We start from the raw sequence: 18,916 nt of genomic DNA, 5'->3' as shown, positions 1-18,916 counted from the left end.
TCTTTCTAAAGCCCATCTTTACAGCAAAATAAAACATGTTTACAGCCTTGTTCAACTGACGATTTTGGTCTGATTGGCTGATTTCTCTAAATGCACACACTGTACAGAGGTTGACATTTTTTTTATAAGTTATTACTTTTGAAGATATCAAGGTTACGAGTTTTGTGTAATAAGAGTCACAGCTGACTTGACTGACAGGTGGGCACTCTGTAGCTGTTAGCAAGAAGGCTACAGACCCGTCTCTTTGCTTCTTGCTAGGTCAACTGATAGATACTGAAACAGCAGAGAAAGGTCAGGAGAGGTAAAGTAGAATGTCAACAGTACAGCACAGTGTCATTGAAGTGGATACTGCTGCTCACAAGAGAGGAGAAAACAACTTTTAAATTATGTGTTGAACAAAGGTTGGATCAATCATTTCTTATGCATTCCAGGTAATCTGGAAATCAAAACACTGATTTGCTTTTGCGACACAGCGTCAGACAGATCTGTCGTCTATGTTAAAAATTTGATTGAGAACAGATTGCTAGCAGCACTTTCCTGCAGATATCTGTGTATGGAGATAAATTATTTTCAGCTTACCACTGATGGAAGCCTGGAGTCTTTCGCCTGCTTTTTGCTCTGCACACAGACTATTTTTCCTGCATATACACCAAATCCTGCTGATACAGGATTTGTCAATACCGCTCAGATTACAAACGTACTACAATTAGAAATCAAAACACTTCCCCTAGTACCTATTATACTTTCGTATGTAGAAAAGCGATTAGAATCCGAATGGTGATGGAGAAACCATTGTTGTGAAATCACAACATGGGGCAACACTATGATGGTGTTGTTAGGTCCACTGTTTAAGCTGTGTTACAGTACGGTTGTGAAATCTCTGGTCCACAGCTATGTTTCTCCTTTGCCCAAATTTTGGAAAGTTATGAATCATTTGTAATCATAGTCCAAAAGCCCAAGAATACAATGTTTGTCATTTAACTGGTAGAAAAGTTCAAATCCATCTGATAAGAGAAAACCTCTGTTACTTGAAACAACATTTTTCCCATTATGTCATGATTGTTGTGTCTGGCTGGTGACTAGCTGATCTTGTTGAGACTATTTAACTTCCTATTGTTATTTATTTTGTATGTTACTGATGAGTTCTGTCTGAGAAAACTTTGTTTTGATTTTGATGTTAAAGGAATTTGTCTGTATAGGAGAAGTAAGCCGTTGCTTTAAAGCCTCACAGCCTCTTAAATCATTTAATGCTTTGCCCTTACATTAGCTCTTCAATATTACGTCTATGACTAAATTCTACAGTCCTTAGTTTATCATGCTTATCTCATCAAAGGAACAACAGTGACAATCTTGCTGTGACGATTTAAAGCTAAAATCCAAACTGGATGTTTAAAGGACTGATTGCCTCTATGATCCGATTTTACAAACTATACAGGGAACAAAAGGAGGAGAAGAGGGGAATGCGCTGCCGGATCTGCACTTCCTGGGCCTCTGCTGCCCCAGAGGCATTTCAGGGCCTCCTTACATGGGAACCCTTCTAGCAAGGGATTTGCATGAAACCAGCTTTGATGCAATCTTCCTGCAGCTATAAGTGCTGGGACACAATCTGCGTTCATATTCACAACTGGACACTCAGAAGGCTTGCAGAAGAAGGTGTCATCTTTCTCATTTTTGCACCACAGGGTGTCAGGATGTCTGAGCTGGACCTTAAACAACCAGAGTTTAATAGCAGCTTAGAATTAGTCCAATACATATACCTATGTCCTGTAGTTTTCCATTTCACACTTACAAAAGAGAGCAGAAGATGCAGGAATGAAAAGCTTGACAGGATGAAGGACAAATGCAGACAGAAACAGACTTCAAATAAAGATGGGAAAAGATGAAGGGTGAGAAATCCACTAAGGCAGACAGACAGAGAAACAAAGGAAAATCGACAAAGAGATATGGGAGAGAGGAGAAGGACACATGAAGTTAAAAGGAAAGATAGAAACAAAAAGATGAAATGAATGAATTGAGATAGAGCCAGTCCTAGGGGTCAGCTCCTCATTCTCCTACCCCTCCTCTACCTCTTACGGTAATCCCTCCAGTAGCAGTGAGCTGTTGGGCTCCTCCATAAATCAGCGTTTGTATGAAATACCAGCGGGAGCCAAAGGTCAAAGGAGAAAATTAGCAGCTGTCTTTTCCTCTCCTTTCATGTTAGCCGCGGGGCTAATCGCCAAGTGCGCCATCAGCCTCATTTCCACTTTAAAACAAACTCCCGACAAGCTGGGGAGGAGCTGTTTGCCCGCTCTTACATTTTATGGCACTGGATTTTATTCTGTGTGGGAGGAGGGGGAGAAGGGGTGGTGGGAGGCAGAGTAGGGAGGGAAAGGGGGGTCTTTCTCCCTGCTCTCTGTCACCTCCTTTCTTCACTCTGTTCCTTGCTTCCACTCATCATGTTCAGGTGTGGGAGGGCAAACAGTGGAGCATGCTTCTCTAACACGGCTCTGTTGACACATTTCAGCAGCTCTAGAGAAGCAGTGATGGCTGTCAGCCTTTCCCTCCACTCCTCTCCAAGGTGGTGCTGCTCATTAATGCAGGGTCAGGTGAACTATCCTAACCTTTTCACTGCAACAGTTTGCTTTTGTGTCCTGCACTGTTAGGACTTCCCAGAGGGGAGATTACCTGCATTTTTCACATTGTTGGCTAAAAGTAGAGGGAAGACAGTTTTGAGAGCATTTCCACTTATCTTGAACCTGCATTGTGTTTTTTTTAAGGTTTAGTCATATTTGTTGAGGAGTGAATGTCGACTACAGAAGCAAATTTTTGCCATGAAAAAGCTGTGATGAAAAAAAACTTACATATTAATTCATTAATACAAGATATGAAGTAAAACTTATGATATTAAAATCATAGTTATGAGATAGTAAATGATTTTATATACAATAAGTCAAATTGAATGAGGTAAAATATAAAAATTATGAGATATTGCAAATAAAATTGTAAAAGGTCATAATTCTAAAATAAAAAAAGTCTGAGATTCAGCTTTTTATCAAAATTATGATATTTTACTTCATAGACTATGACTAACTATCTCGTACTTATTACTTTTTATGTATTTAATACAACTTAATGTCTCATTATTATGACTTTCTATCTCAAAGCTTCATATCATCTCATGATTTCCACTTTTTATCTCAAGATAAGTGTTATTGTGTCATGATTATGACTTTTTATGACATCATTTTGACGATTAATCTCATAATGTATTACTTTCTCATAATTTTTACTCACTCTCTCATCATTTTGACTTTTTATCTGATGTTTTTTTCTGTCACAATAATATAATTTGTAGTTGTATAATTTTGACTTGGATGTCATTACTTAGGTCACCCATTGGTTCCTGGAGTGAACAAACTCAGCTTTTTGGTTGTGGTAGCCATTTCTGTCCTTTTTCTCTCATGTTTTAAAGTAAGGTGTGACCTGATCTGGATCAGAGGATGGATACACATGGCTTTGATTCTATTCTGGTTGACAGTTTTCTATGATATGGTCTTGTTAATAACAGGGGCTGTTGGTGCAAAGCAAACCACTGCAACAACCACGCCACACTTTTTTCACCTTCAATGAGAGAACAATTTACATGCAGATCATCATGCTCTAAGAAATCTTGAAAAAGTTCAAAGCAACGGGATGAGTTGTCACTTCGACATCCTGTTTCTGATATAACTTCTGTTTGCTAGACATGAGGAGAAGTTAAATTAAAGTTCAGATAAGGAGTATTTGCTTCATTTCACGACAAAAACCCAAACAAAGTGGCAGCTGGCTGGAGAGAGATCACCAAGGCCTGTTTTGGAAGTGCAAATAGAAAATACTCATCCACCTTTCCCCTTTGCATAGCTGATAAGTATGTGGTTTGTTTGGATACATAACAGAGAGTATTTTGATGGATGCAGAGTGGACTTTGAGGGCTTTAATATGTATGCGTCATTAACAAATTACAATGAAGAAGAATGAATCAAAAGTTGTTGGAGTTAGTTTAAGGCTCTGATAAAGGCTCAGCAAACAAAAGGACTTCACAAATGTACTGTTTTACAGGTGTTTCCATCAGTGTTCCGGCCCTGTGTTTAAGTGTCTGCCTCTCTCTCTCTTGCCCCCCGCCTTCAAAGAGCTCAAATTTCACTTCCCTTTTTTCGAGCATGACATGTGAAATGTGATCGTGGATGCAACGTTGTTTAATCATAAATACAAGAAATAATACATGAATACAAGAAGTAGATACATTTTTTCTTTCTCTTTCTCATCAATGTTTACTGTCTGTCTTTCCTCTCTCTTTTCTGTGACCCTCTTCTCCTCTTTCTGCATTCAACTTCACATCTCGCTTTTCTGCCTATCTTTCACTTTACATCTATTTTCTCTTTCACAACACCCTCTCTCCATCTTTTTTCTCTCTGTGGGAATGTTTTCCCTGTCGGTTGTCAGAGCAGTCAGTGAGGTGCAGAGCAGCAGTGCTTTGTTGATGTTCCTCTTTGCCTATCTGCTGTGTGGTGTGTTTTGAAACTCACCCTCCCTCTGCACACCTGCTGAGTAGCTGCATGACACTGGGAAACATCCCACAATAAGGTCAAAACACTTTTATCTCAGTTTTAGTTATGGATTTAGAAACTCTCAGGAATAAAGGAACAATATGCAGCTGGCCAGAGCTTAGGTCCCGGATGACGACTCTCTTTTGCTGTATCCTGGACTTCCTTTATTCTCAGCTGGTGTGTTTAACTCATAAGTTATGTATAACTCTTCTCTTGTTATTGCAAAGGCATAAAAACCTCAATAAACATATTTAATAACACAAATAAATGTTTCATTACAACAAACAAACAAAAGCAAGTCACATGTGAGTATGAAAGAACACTGAAAAAGTGAAGTCTGATGCTTCAGCAATAGCCACACGGTAACAAGTGCATGCACTCACTTTAAAAAAACAGTAATCCTCTTCCTAGTTACAAGTTTGTTGTAGCCTCCTGGTAATAAAGACTGCATGTACAATACAAAACATTAGTGGACACATGGTTCGCAAAAGAGAGTAATCCGTCCCTTCATCTCCTTAACCTTCACCCTAAGACCTCACTCAGTACTTTTATATGATGCGAAAAAATGGATTTATCACATTTGTCAGAATAAAAAGTTGACTTTTAAATACATACAAACATATTAGTGTGACTGAAATTACACTAAGTTGAATTTCTCAAAGTCAGATCAACATACCTACATAGTGCAGTTGGGGATTTATTTTCTCTTGCATGTATAGAACTCAGTCAGCCCAATACTGGCCTAGGAGTTCTGCACCTGCTCCACAGTTCACATGCCAGTCTTTGACCTTTAAGTCAAACAGCATAAATGCGTATTGTCTGCGTTCAAATATCACCATTAGCCTGAGAGATAGCATGCATCTTCTCCGTAAAAGTAAAGCGTATGAGTTTGTACAAACAGTATACAGAGTTGTAAAGTTGTTCCTATTTTCACCATTGGACATACAACCAGTTTGACTCTTGCTAACTTGTTAGTTGATCGTTTTGATGTGTGACGTAGAAGGTCAATTGGACTAGGCCCAATAATAACTAGCTAAAAGTGGGCATATTGCTACCTATCCTAACGGAGGCAGACATACTTTTGTCAATAAATCGATTCTCACTTAGTGCTTATATACTAAGACTATACTCTGATTGTGTGACCCTTGCTATTCAAAAATTGTTTTGAATTCCTTATTTCATGAATGAGTCTTCATGGACTATACCAGCCCATTTCCATTGAAAGACTACCAACAATTTCAAGATAATTTCAAGACATTTGAGCCTTATATTTCAGAAACTATGCGTTAAGTACAAACACCATAGAGGGAAACAAAATTAAGAACACCTAGACGGATAAGATGTAGATGTGTATACAGCTTGTTTGTCTTGTATTTGCGGTTCCATCTTCAGAATGAGATACTTTTTATGGACTGTCAGTGTGAGGCACAGCTTTAATAGTGAGGAGTGTATGACTAACACCCAAACCATGAGAGCTGAGTAAGTTCAAGTTAACTTCCCTGCAAAACTTTTGCAGTCCTGTTGTTTTCTTCTCTGACTTTTAATTTGCTGCTGGATCCTTTAACACCACATTATCTGTTGAGACCATGCATTGAGGAGAAAGACAAAAAAAAGTCACCAAAGCTTAGACATGCACATTTTACATCCATGCCGATTGGCTTTCACACACAGATTTAGTGAAGCTTGATGGAAAAATTAGAGAGCATGTATAGTGTAGGACTAAACATGCTTGTGGAAATGAACCATGTTTTGTATTATCAGTGGGATAGCTGTTCTCAAATCTAATCACTAAGGAGCTGGTGAAGCAGGGCGAGCTAGATACATACTGTAACATTCAGGATTCATAAACACAGCCGACCATTTCCACACATGATTGACAAGTAATCTTTTCATGTGCCAAATCATCCAGCTGACAGCTTCAATTTTGATGCATCTCTATGACAAGTGTATTTGCTCCTGTTTGTTTCATTCAGCCGCTCGGCATATGGCTGCACATTTATCAGAGACTCATGTTTCTGATCATATTGCAGTAACCCAAGTATGATTTGCCCTTTTAAGCTTTTGGAAATGGGAAATTGGGAAAATAAGGAATAAGTACTGAATGCCAAAAGTAGCTGTTGGTGATATGGCTGCCACGATGCTATAATGCTCTACTACCCTGATGTAAGCGTAATGCGGTTTGACAGTATTTTGATCTAGAAAATTGGTATAAGGTTGTATGTAGGCTGTGTCTGGAGAACTCAACTGGAGCAATGCATAACAAGTACAGGCATGGGGATTGAGACATTAACATGCATAGAGGACCCAAAGCTTGTGATGCTAGTTCAGCTTATGTTAGCCAGACTTGACAAACCAATCTGACATCATTTACCATTCTCATTACATTATTTAGACTCTGTGGTCACATGTTCAGCTGTGTTAAATAAATTGTGCTCAATGTTTACTGTTTCCTGGTTAGAATTAAAGTTCAATTTATACAACTAAAAAATAAGCCGTTTTGGAACATCCCTATCGTGAACTATGATAGAGGGTTGGCAATGTGTTATCACCCTCTCCAGATATGATCATTAATATAAACCGGCTATGACCTGTGTCTGTCAAAATTATTGTTTTGCAGTTAATTGTACGTTGTGTCTTTGGATTTGTGTAGCAGATGGATGGATGGATGGATGGATGGATGGATGGATGGATGGATGGATGGATGGATGGATGGATGGATGGATGGATGGATGGATGGAGATTGGTAGATGGATGAATGGATCCTAGACTGAAAAATCTACCTACGTTTGGTGACTAATGCTAATGGTCATTATCCCACTTACAGAAATATCATATTATATATTTGAGAACTTTTCAGCCTCTTTGTAATTTTTTCAACATTTTTGCTGTTTTAAAAAATGTCACTACTAATCCTCAGGCTAACTCTTTTCCCCTTTAGAGCTGAATTGCTTTTAACTGCTTTGAAAAGTGAGAAATGAAAGTGCAAGTCAAGACTCCTCTGTTAGAGCTGTCAGATACTGCTAATTGGCGTTCAGCTTAATTTGCATGTGCTACTTGGCTTTGTTATTGCAGTTCACTCACTTCAAAGTTTAGGTCTCTTATCCTGTTGGGTTTGCATTACTTTCCCTAAACTTTGGTATTTATGCTCCCACTGACCTGAGAGCCTGTGATAGTGTTTTTTTTTTTTTTTTTGCTGGGCTCTGCAAAATACTTTGTGAGGGACTGTTGGAATCAGCTTGTGGCAGCAAGACTAGATAAGGATAGAAAATATGACAATGACAGCAGATCACGTGTGATTCACACAGGTAATAACATACTCACCTAAATGACAGGATGACAGGGTGTGTTGATACAAGACAAGATGCCTTTGGATCACCCATTGATTTGTAGGCTACTCTTTGAGGCCTAACGTTTGCCATTATTGGAGTAGCCATTCTGCTTTTTGGAGTAAGGAGGTTCTATGTTTGGACCAGAGGGTGGAGTTGCAGGGAAGAGTGGGGGGTAATCAAATGCTCAGTTATCTGCAAAGCAATTAGCATTAGCATAAACTTAGTTGGCAAGAGGTATTCCCAATTCATGCTAATTGCTATAGTAGTGTTTTCCAATGTGAAAAAAAAAACGAACACAAAAATGTTTGAGTGAGATTATAGATCATGAAAAGTAGGGTTATTTTCTCAAATTTTTCCACAAAATTAGACTTATTTTGCAACCAGGGAAGTCGCCCTCTAGTGGCAATTGGAGAGAACAAGGTTTTAGGCACTTCTATATTGGCTTAATCTTTCAAATGCTGAGGCTGCCTTTAAAATCTTTCCTCTTTCAGATATATGTCAAATTGGCTTGCTGTAAAGATAAGAAATGAAAAAATAAGTGCCTCTCTGAGGGATTTTACGATGTCAGTGTTATCTTTCTCCTGTCTTGTCCAGTCATGCAGTCAAACAGTGGATCTTTTGACCAATACGGCCATTTGATTTGCCTTATTAGTGCATGGATTTACTGCCAGGCTTAACACCAGCCTGTTAGCTCTTGTCAGTTTAAACCAGTGTTGGTCTGTAACAGGTTGTGTTCAGCCTCTGATTGGCCTGATCGTTGCTTCATATCAAGTGTTTTTCTACATCATTTGTCTGATGCTCATTAAGGATGACCAACTGAGCTCAAAGTGAAGCACACACATTTCTCTCGCTTTCACTATCAGAAGAAGAGCTCTTGATTTGTCCAGCATGATCAATTGACAAATATAATAAATGTATATGAAATAGTGTTAGTGATGTTGTTATTGGAACTATGGGTGCCTTTATGCAGAGCAGTGGGACGGTGTATTTTGGAGTATGCTAGGGTTTATCACCAAAATTGATCACATTCTTTATGACATTCTTAATGTTTCTTGCGTTAATACAATAATTAAGGTTGCTGTTTCACATTATTCTTCAGCTCAACATATCATCTCACACTGAGGAAAGATAGACTCTCACTTTCTGTCTATACATGCTGGCTTGGCAAACATTTGCTTACATCTGATTGGGTTTCGGTTACAATAAAGGTTTGCCAAGCCCAAACGGATTAGGCCAAACATCACAGACATTGTTTCTATACATTATTAAACTTTTAAGCCACCGAAAAACAGGATTGAAAAAAGAGGGAGAGTGGGAAGAGAAAGTAATTATTCATCCTCAGTGCTCACAGGCACCCCCGCCTTCTTTTGCATTACCCTCACTCTAGTTTCAAAAGACGGCCATTCATTTTTTATTTTTTTAAAACCTTGTTGAATACCTTACCTGGTTACAGTCACTCTTGATTTGTTTTCCAAAAGTTGAAATTTAGGTTTATTTTCCCAAATTGGGTCTTTTAAGAGGAATGGTCTTAACAAGCCATAACAAGCAGATGAATGGCTGGCTTCTCAAACTTTAAGGGTGTTATGCACCATGTCCAACTTCAAAGCCTGTCTTAACTCCACACTTTAATTGTATCTTCTTCAAGCCTGTCTTCCTGACCGCCATCTGATTCTGCTGACAACTGCACCCCTCTCTCTTCTTCATGCTCATCCTTCTATCTCTCCTATCCTCCCTTTCCGTCTTTTTCCATCTGTCATGAAAGATACCCCCCTCCCCACTTCTTTCCCTTAGCTCTTCTTAAGTCACTCGCTACAAGTGTCAACTCAGGCACGAGCCCTAAATTACTTTTTTGGATGAGTGTTGACATCCACCACTCAGCCTTCAGCTCATGCAAACAGAATGATGCTATTTTCCCTTTTCTTTCCTCTCTCTCTCTCCACTCTATTTCTCTATCGCTTCTTTTTTTCTATTTTTTCTCTGAGCCTACAAACAGACATTCACGCTTCTCTCCATATGGGCTTTAATTTGCCATTGTCCCCCAAGATATTCCTCGCTCAGGCTTGAGATAAAGGGATAATCACTTCAAAGGGAAGCTAGGGGGGAGACTGCCCCCTCCCTTGCAGCTGAAAGGACAAGTGGACAATACGCTAATTGAGAGGGGGAACTGATCACAGGGTCTGTTCAAAGGGACGCCTAGCCACGCCCACACCTCCCTCCGACGCACTTAATTTTATTAGTGTTTATGGTGATGCTTGAGCCAAAATTATCACTCAAACCCACTACAGCCTTTGAACTCCAAAATATTTGGTTATTTTCAATTAGGCATCCTTTCCTCTGTTTTTGTGCTATTTTTGCACAAGTGAAGGATTTGTGAGAAGAGAACAGTGATAAAACAGGCTGTTCAGATTTTATTGTTCACATTGTGCGGATGTATACTGTGAGTTGTGACATGATGCAAATTCAAAAGTTCTTATGCAAAATGACAAAAAAGGGGGAAACGGACCCTCTGATGCAACTAATGATACATTATCAAAGAGTTCCAAAAACCAGAATAAAAAAGAAAGAGTAGAGAGGAAAGTTTTTTTATTAACAAACGGATCCTTCACTACACTATAATTAAATCCTATGTCTGTTTCCGTGTATCCTGACGTGACACCTGTGCAGACAGCAGTGAAATGCACACTTTCCCCACACCTTTAATGCAATCCCTAATTAAAGAGGAGCTTCATTTCCAATCTGCAGTGATACACCAGATGCTTTTAATTTTTTCCCAACCACAAGCTCTAGCCTTCAGGTCACCCCACTTTATTGGGGCTTCATAGTAAGTCAGTGGCAGCACTCTTGCCCTGTATTGTGCTTTTAAAGCTTTTGGATCTTCCTGTGAAATGGTTAGGGCCCCCAACAAAAGGGTCAGTGTAGGGTCAACATCAAAAAGGGACTTCTTGTGGCTACTTTACAGCACCCTGTGCCTCTTTTGTCACAGCTAACCATAAGAGTGGGCATCCAGGGGTCAACAGGTGTGGTCTCCTAAATGATCAAAAAAAGAAATCAAACATTTTTTAATTCAGCTGCATCTCTGGTGAACTCAGTTTTTTTTTGCAAAATGAGAAATAAAAAAAAATAGAGATCATCGTGAATAGATAAAAAGTCTAAACCTATGTCATCAGAAGCCAGCTGTGAGAGTTTCTGGCTGGTCAGCAAAAATCCAACTGTCAGCGGACATTCTTTTTCTTTTGCACTGATTTAAGCTGCCTAATTTAATTTTAGTGATAATATCTTATCCTAAATGTGAATATCCCACTTTTATGATCGTCCTACACTTCAAAAAATATATTATTTAACCCCACACTATCTCATTTGCCCTTTCAAAGCAGACTTTTAAGAACTTAGTGCGCAGATAACAGTATGGATTCATATTTCATGGCTTTAATTTGGGCCTCGCTGATCAGACAAGTGCCCCTTGAACATTATCATGCCTACTCTGATGACCTATTTTGTGCTTTTGACTTCCATCTCACAGACTGTGGGCGCTTTCAATTACAAGACTGAATTTTGGAAACTGAATAGTTGGGATGCAAAGCATAAAAAAAATGTGTTGTTATTTATTTTTCATTTTTTTGTATTACTTTGTCAATTAATTCATTCAGAGACCTCCTGTTCAAACAGTGGCTACAAATGATTTCATATTCACACTTTCACATACTAACTGAGACAGACAGACTGAGAAAGAGTCAGAGTAGCTGCAATCATACTTTCTGCTTTCATAGGGCTTTGTGATAACACCTTGCAAAGAACTGGCTTTGAACGTCAAATTTTAAATAAGCTTTATGTATATAAATATATATATAGCTGTCCTGCAATGTGTGGTCCATCAGACAGATGTAGAGAAATTGACAAAGATGCTTACATGCCTTTAAATCCACATGGGAAATGATTCACAGCAGGCTTGTTTATCCATGTATAAAACTCAACATGAATCCATCGCCACTGTGGGACCTCAGAGAAGTTGGATTTCATCAGTTTCCTTGTCCTGTACCATCATAGTAGTTTTGTGAATTTGAATCCTCTGACTTATATAATTATATTCTCCTTTAAAGTTGATTTCCAACATCAAAGGGACAATATAGCCTTTGAAGTACCATGGGATTGGATCACTGTCTAACCCACTCTTTAAGATTCTGTCACAATGACATTAGGGGAGTCATGTGAATTAAAAGACTAGAGAACAGCTCTTGCCTTTGCTCTCTGTCCAATTTCAATCAAAATGTCATGCTGTGCCATTTTCTCTGAATGTGGAACTGGCATGTGTGTTCGGTTGACATCTTTGTGGCTAAATGCCTGTGACTAATATGAAAATTATTTGACAGTTACACTCCATACGATTATCAAATCAGGGCACTAACTTAAGGAATACGTCAGATCATTTGGACGTTTTTCAAAATTATATTTAACCACTTAAAAGTGCTGTACTCTCAGTCTTCTTGCTCTGGTATATCAATAAAAGACTGGAATAACACAATAATAACACGCCCAAACTCAATATGCATTGTTAACCAGTAAAGCATCTATATGCAACATTCCTTGGTGTTCAACAGGAAGATAGATAAAAACCATATTGATCTGTTCTATAGATTAAGCCTAACACACCGGCTACACCTACAGCTAAACGCTCTAATCTCGCGCCTGTCACCTGGAGAAGCCAAAGGCAACAAAAGTATCGCTTTTGTTTGCTCTTTTCTCCTGTTAAGACTATGTAGTAACTGACAGACTGTAGGAATAATGCTATTGGCGCGGTAGATCACTTACTTCTGACGCTTCAAAGCCTCAGGGAGTTGGCTAGATTGCTTGTCTTTGATAAGGTCCTGGCATATATGTAAATTCTCTCCCTGTCTAGAAAAGTTAAATAAACGTTCACAGCGTCTAAAGGCATGGATTTAGTGACTCTAAACTGGTTCAATAAAATGATATGAAAGTAGTAGGCGTTTCTGTCCATCGTCCCTCTTGTTTGTTCATTTTATTTTGTTTTATTTCACTGATTATTGAAAAGATGAGACGCTGCGTTTTTATGTATCTTCCGGGACCAGGCCAGCGGTTCCTTACTTTGAAGTCCGCACTAAAACCTTCAGCTCAGTTGGTTTAGAAACAGCCCGGAGGATTTCTACCGCCTGCTATGACTTCTTGAACACTACCTGGGGAAAAGTCGAGGGAAAACGCTCCTCACTCTTATTCACTTCTATATTCAAATTGTCCAATGTGAAGGGACATTACAGGACAGAGAACAGCGCGGCAGAGGCACAGCCTGTTGTTGGACTACTTTGCTTTCACATTTTCAAAAAGGGAGGCTACTCGGGTACATGGATGGTAAGTTGTAGGAAAGCTGTTCCACAGGCCCCCTCTCTTGGCCGCTTTGATGTGCTGCTGCTGAGCTTTGAAGTTGAGAAATGCGGACTATGTTTCTTGTTTGTGGGCGAGAAATACGGTGAGATAGATAAGAAGCTTATGTGAGTGTGTTTCTCTGTATGTGTGCGTTTGAATGTGTAGCCAGGATAACCGAATATTTGTCGGGTTGTGCGTTTTCATGTTGGGAAAAAAGTGGGATGTATTCTTCTATTAGAGCCCCCCCCCCTCCCCTCCCGCCGCCTCATCTTTTACCTCCTCCAGATTTTGACACCCCCAGTGATCTACATAGGGAGTGAGCCTGCCTACTCTGAGGTCAGTTGTTGAATGGGACAGGGTACAGCTTACTACAGTGCTTGTTTTGCAGCGACACAGGACGCATGTGGCACGGCACAGGCTTTGAATAGTTCGTATTTTCCTTTTGTGCAGGACTACTGTTTGAAGAGTTTCGGACCGTCTTTGGCTCTGTACCATAAATGGAGTAATTCTTCAACTTTTCTACGGGTTTTGCTTCGCTTGGATCTGCTCGGCGATGGTATGTCGTTTTACGCGCATTAACTCCGCTTCCATCCATTGAATTTACTGCTCGGTTGTGTTACGTTCCCGACGTATACCGCCTGTTGAGGTAGAGAGTGAATGTTAATGTAGCATCAGCAACAGCAAACCACAGATTATGTCGTCTCAGCTGCTTATTGATTGAGGTAATAGCGTCTTTTGGCGCTCCGGTATCCCGTTCAAACCGCGCAGATTCAGAATGAGCTTCTATATTGAGCCTTTTTGTCGCTTTGTTATTTTAGACACGTTACTGGAGCTGTGGCTTTAATAATGTGCTGTAATAACCTTCTAGGATAGACATTAGGCGACTGATCGCTAACATTAACGCGTGAGCGACTGGCTTCTCCCGTGGGGCTCTTTACCCCTCGTACATTACCACGTTTGAGGTCATTGTGGTGCAGATCAGATGCATTTCCACTCGTCTGTACATTTCTGGGATGGCGAGGACAAGTGTGGGATCTGAGTGGAAACGAGTTGTGTGCGTTTGTGTGTCAGTGTGTGTGAGTGTGATTCAGACAGGGGTAGGGTACGGTCGTCCGAAACAGATTGGGAATTAATTGGAGTTGAAGCCTGTGACATGGACTCGTTAGGAAAACACGTGTAAGCCACAGTTGTTAGACTACGGTTTTGGTGAAGAGTGAGGCAGTGTGAGATGATTATTCTTGTAAAATGTTTTTTGATGTGACAGATCAATGCACGACGAGAATGTAGGCTGCAGTTGATCTCTCATTTAGATTATAAATAGATAAATGAAACGAAAAAAGCCTTTCATATTTCCTTTCTCTCTGAACCCGGCGAGGGTTTTTGAAAGGGACTGTTTACTTGATGTCTTTCTTTGAAGTTCAGCAGGATCTGGCTTTGATTAGATCAATACTTTGTGTTTCAGAGTGAAGAGGAGCTGAGAAGCTCCCCCGCTGCTTTTAGAGAGTGAGGAGGATTAAGGCTGGAGCTCAGTGGAGGCACGACGGCACTCTCACACGGCAACCGGAGCTGGAGCCATGAGCAGGGCGCTTACGGAGCACATCAGCAGTAGCTTCCGAGAAGATGCTCCTCGTCCTCCGGTACCGGGGGAGGAGGGAGAAGCGTCATGCTACAACCCCAGCAGATCTGCCAAAATGAGAGCCCAGAGCAAGGTTAAAGATTTCCCCGTCGCTGCGCCCCCCGGCTCCACATCGCGGAGGAACGAGGATGGTCTCGGGGAGCCAGAGGGCAGCGCGTCGCCGGACTCGCCACTAGTCCGGTGGACAAAGTCTCTGCATTTTCTACTGGGCGACCAAGACGGCGCTCACCTCTTTAGGACCTTCTTGGAGCGGGAGAATTGCGTGGACACTTTGGACTTTTGGTTCGCCTGCAATGGTTTCAGGCAAATGGACTTAAAGGATACCAAAACGTTGCGAGTTGCCAAAGTTATTTTCAAGCGGTACATCGAGAACAACAGTATTGTCGCCAAGCAGCTGAAACCCGCCACCAAGACCTTCATAAGGGATAGTATTAAGAAGCAACTTATAGATTCTGCCATGTTTGACCAGGCACAGACGGAAATTCAGTCCAACATGGAAGAGAACGCATACCAGATGTTTTTGACCTCTGACATATACCTCGAATACGTGCGCACCGGCTGCGAGAACGCGGCGTATATGAACCACGGCAGTCTCGGCAGCCTGAAGCTGATGTGCGGATACCTTCCTCCTCTTATGGAGGAAGAAGAGTGGAGTTGTAATGACCTGAAGGCAAAAGCATTAGGGTCTGTGGTTGGACTTTCTGCGAAAACCCTGAGGGCGACTGCTACCATCCGGACAGCAGCTGAAGTGCTGGAGAATACTTGCAGGTAAGAACAACGCACACCTTGTGCATATGCATGTCTGTATTCTAACATGTTTAGTTTAGTCTCTAATATGGCTTACCCTGTTCCCATAAACCAGTTTTTCGTTAGTTTAACTGGAGTGAATATGTGGCAGTTGGCAGTTATTTCACAAATGCCTCAGAGAGAGATAAAGGCATTTGATCAAAGGGTCTCAGAGGAACATGCCTGTGTATTTGTGCCCTCCTGCCTTGCAGTTAGTCAAGGGGTTGGAGGGGTGGAGGGGCGGGGTGGGTACAAAACATCAATGGATCTGAGCCTTCCTTTTAAGTAAATGGTGTCTTGCAGGCAGCCCTCTGCTGGCTTGCTCAAGTTTCCTGTGCTTTGAAACCCTTCCTCCGGTTCAGGCACAAACTCAGACACCAAGCCTCATAACTGTTAGAACGACATAAAACACTATGATCTTATTGTTAAGTTAAGTGGTGTTTTCTATTTTTTTAAATCCACTGAGCCATATAGTTATTGTACAACGCCAGAAAATATGTCTAACCCATAAAAATGTTAATACAGAGTTAAAAGAACTTGTGCAGTCTTTCTAATGCCAAGTGGAGATTTTGCTCCCTTGGTCAGAGATGAAAGCAGAACTGTTTGTGGAAAGCATTTGGGCTTTTATCTTGAGAGCTCGTCCCACACATTGTCCAACAGCTGAAATCTTTTCAAGCCAGGAACATTTTCAAAAACTGGATTCTATGCATGAGCCTGCATCAAAGGGTGCTAAAGAAGTTTTTCCCTCAGCTGCTTTGTCCTCACATCTGGGTGAAATTGTTACTTAAAGGTTTGACATTGTCTTGATATTTTGTTCAAGTAGGAAAAATTGCAGTTTATCTAAAATCCATACTTTTCCTTTCAGTTTCACCAAACATGTCATGTCAAGTCAAGTCAAACTTTATTTATAGAGCACATTTAAAACAACCTCAGTTGACCAAAGTGCTGTACAGATATTAAAATACAATATAATCATGTACTGATACTTGAGGAGAATTAACTCTCTTTTTTATTAACAGTGCAAAGAGATTAGATTGAGTCTAATGGCACAGTTTACACAGCCCCTTGAGGATTGTCTCTTTCATGTGAAGTCAGATAACATCAGAGCAAAGTTTCTCATCCGCACTGACTATGTGGAGTCAGGAACCAATAAGAACATGGTTTGTTGACATGTGGGCATCTCCTTGCTTCCTGGTGTGATCCCCTGCATTCTTGTTTTCCACAAAAAAAAAAAAAACGAGAGGGAGGGAGCCCCCTCTTTCTCCCTTCCGTCACCCGCACTCTCCCCCTGCCCCTCACCATCTCTTTAGGTCAACCAATTTCCATCTCAAACATGTGGAACTAATTTTGCCACTGCACAGATTCCTTTTCCCTTCTTTTTGTAAATCCTCAGATACTCAACTCCAAAGTGATAGAAAAACACAACAACAAAACATCCTCAGCTCAGTTCCGCAGCTTCAACCACCAATCCCACTTTGCCACAGATTTTGTGTGTGTGTCTCAGTGTTTTCCTTCCTCTCCCTTTTCTTTCCAGCACTTTTATCTCTCCTTTAAAAAAAATCTGTCTGACAGAGACTAAGCATGCTTTGAGAGGAGACAGGGAGAGACAAGAGGAGGGGAAGGGGGAAAGACAGGAAGGGGGGATCATGAAAGAAAGAAAAGAGATGGAGAAGGGAGGAGGGGGTGCAGAGAGCCCAGCTGTGCTAAATACCTGACTCTTTGCGCGGACCTTCCAAAGGTCAGGTTTGTGCTTGGGGCCTACGGCTTTAGTCATGCTGGGGTTCTCCTCTCAGCACTCCCGGCAGAAGGCATTCTCATAAAGAAAGGGGCCCTCCTTTCCCCTTTCCCTCTCCCTCCCTCCCTCTCTAAAGCTCAAGTTCCCCCTTCCTCCTTTTCCCTCCCTCTTCCTTGTCCACCCCCTTCACTACTGAAACAGGAATGCAACACAGCAGGAGAGAGTAGAAAGACACAGAGAGAGACTTTAGAAAGGAAAGCAGGAGAGAGCGAGTGAAGGAGGGGCCCCCAGACTGGATGATAGTGAGAGGGAGAGAAAGGAGTTGAAGAAGAAAACACTCAAAGGAAAGAGAGAGTGAAGTTTGTGAGTGAAAAAAGTGCAGGAGTATCTGTCTGGTACAAACAAAAGGCTGGACAGATAGCAAAAGAGAGAAAAAGAAGGAAATGCTGTTGTTAATTCAAAGGCGGCTCATGTCCCCAAACATCATCATTCAATCCCTCCAAAACACAACCCCTGTATTAAAGGGAGGAGAGACATGAAAGAGGGAGTTAAGAAAAAGAGAGCAGATACTTTGATCTATTATAATGTTGTCATGTTCCTTGAGCCACTAAGTACCAAGAAAAGTGAACATAATTACATAAATCTGCAGAGGACAACAAACTTCCTGCTGTCACAAATTTCATAACAAAATTGGTCTATTGCACACCAGAAGGAAGGAAAACAAATAATGTTGACCCAACTATGCCTCAATTGTCCTTTGTCTTCACTTAAACTTGCAGAGACCTCAAATTAAAACTTTTTTCCTCTATCTTTCACAGATCCAGCCGTCGAGGAGACCCTGCCAGCCCTTACTTTGTCAACTCTGGTTATATTTTTGCCCCTGCCACCAGTGCCAATGACAGTGAGATCTCCAGCGATGCCACAACAGATGATTCCATGTCCATGACAGACAGCAGTGTGTAGGTGTTCTTAACTTTTTATTGAAATATGGATCTGGTTCTTCTATTTAAACCCAACCTCCTTTGGAGATAATGTTGCAACTTCCAAAGACTCTTCCTCGAGCTGACCTCGGCCAGTGCTCTGCAAGTTTTATTGTTTCCCAAGTATCCAAACGTGCCTGGAACAGACTTCAGTCAACACCTTTCCAGGAAAAAAGTCTAGTAGTGTGAAGGAAAATAGTTGGCCTTGTAGTTCAACACACTCAGCTTTTCTTGGGGCCAAGGGGACTAAACTGTTGCGAAATAATGGTCCATAATGTATTTTAATTATCCACCATGATTGATTCCAGGTAATTCTATTACTGTGTAGTTGTTACCGTGGCCTCGAGGGAGATAACTCTGGGAAAGTCATTATATCTGAAGACCTTTTGAAGTTTATTCTGATGCGTTACAGGCTGGAGAGACGGGAGAAAAAAATGAGAACGTCTTGATGTGGGTGGGGGCGTTGCCTCATTTTCCTCAAAGTTGAAATGTATCCATCCCACCCACCC

General features: G+C 40.9%; 1 protein-coding gene across 4 annotated transcripts in view; it reads left to right on the top strand.

Moving 5' to 3' along the window:
* Positions 1-18,916, top strand: part of LOC117816683 (axin-2-like) — a 34,527-nt gene that overhangs the window by 4,239 nt on the left and 11,372 nt on the right. Inside the window, exons 1-3 of one of the 4 annotated variants that reach the window (XM_034689055.1) lie at positions 13,019-13,255; positions 14,733-15,674; positions 18,246-18,386. In XM_034689055.1, the coding sequence (XP_034544946.1) occupies positions 14,845-15,674; positions 18,246-18,386 (971 nt within the window). In that variant the 5' untranslated portion in view covers positions 13,019-13,255; positions 14,733-14,844. Of the gene's footprint in view, positions 1-13,018; positions 13,256-13,589; positions 13,607-13,627; positions 13,827-14,732; positions 15,675-18,245; positions 18,387-18,916 lie in introns of those variants that run through there. The other 3 variants (XM_034689058.1, XM_034689056.1, XM_034689057.1) reach the window with 3 other exon arrangements.

This window comes from Notolabrus celidotus, chromosome 7 (assembly GCF_009762535.1).
Source record: "Notolabrus celidotus isolate fNotCel1 chromosome 7, fNotCel1.pri, whole genome shotgun sequence".
Taxonomy (NCBI): Eukaryota; Metazoa; Chordata; class Actinopteri; order Labriformes; family Labridae; genus Notolabrus; species Notolabrus celidotus.
Note: the sequence above shows the minus strand (reverse complement) of the source record. Positions and strands in the feature narration are given on the sequence as shown.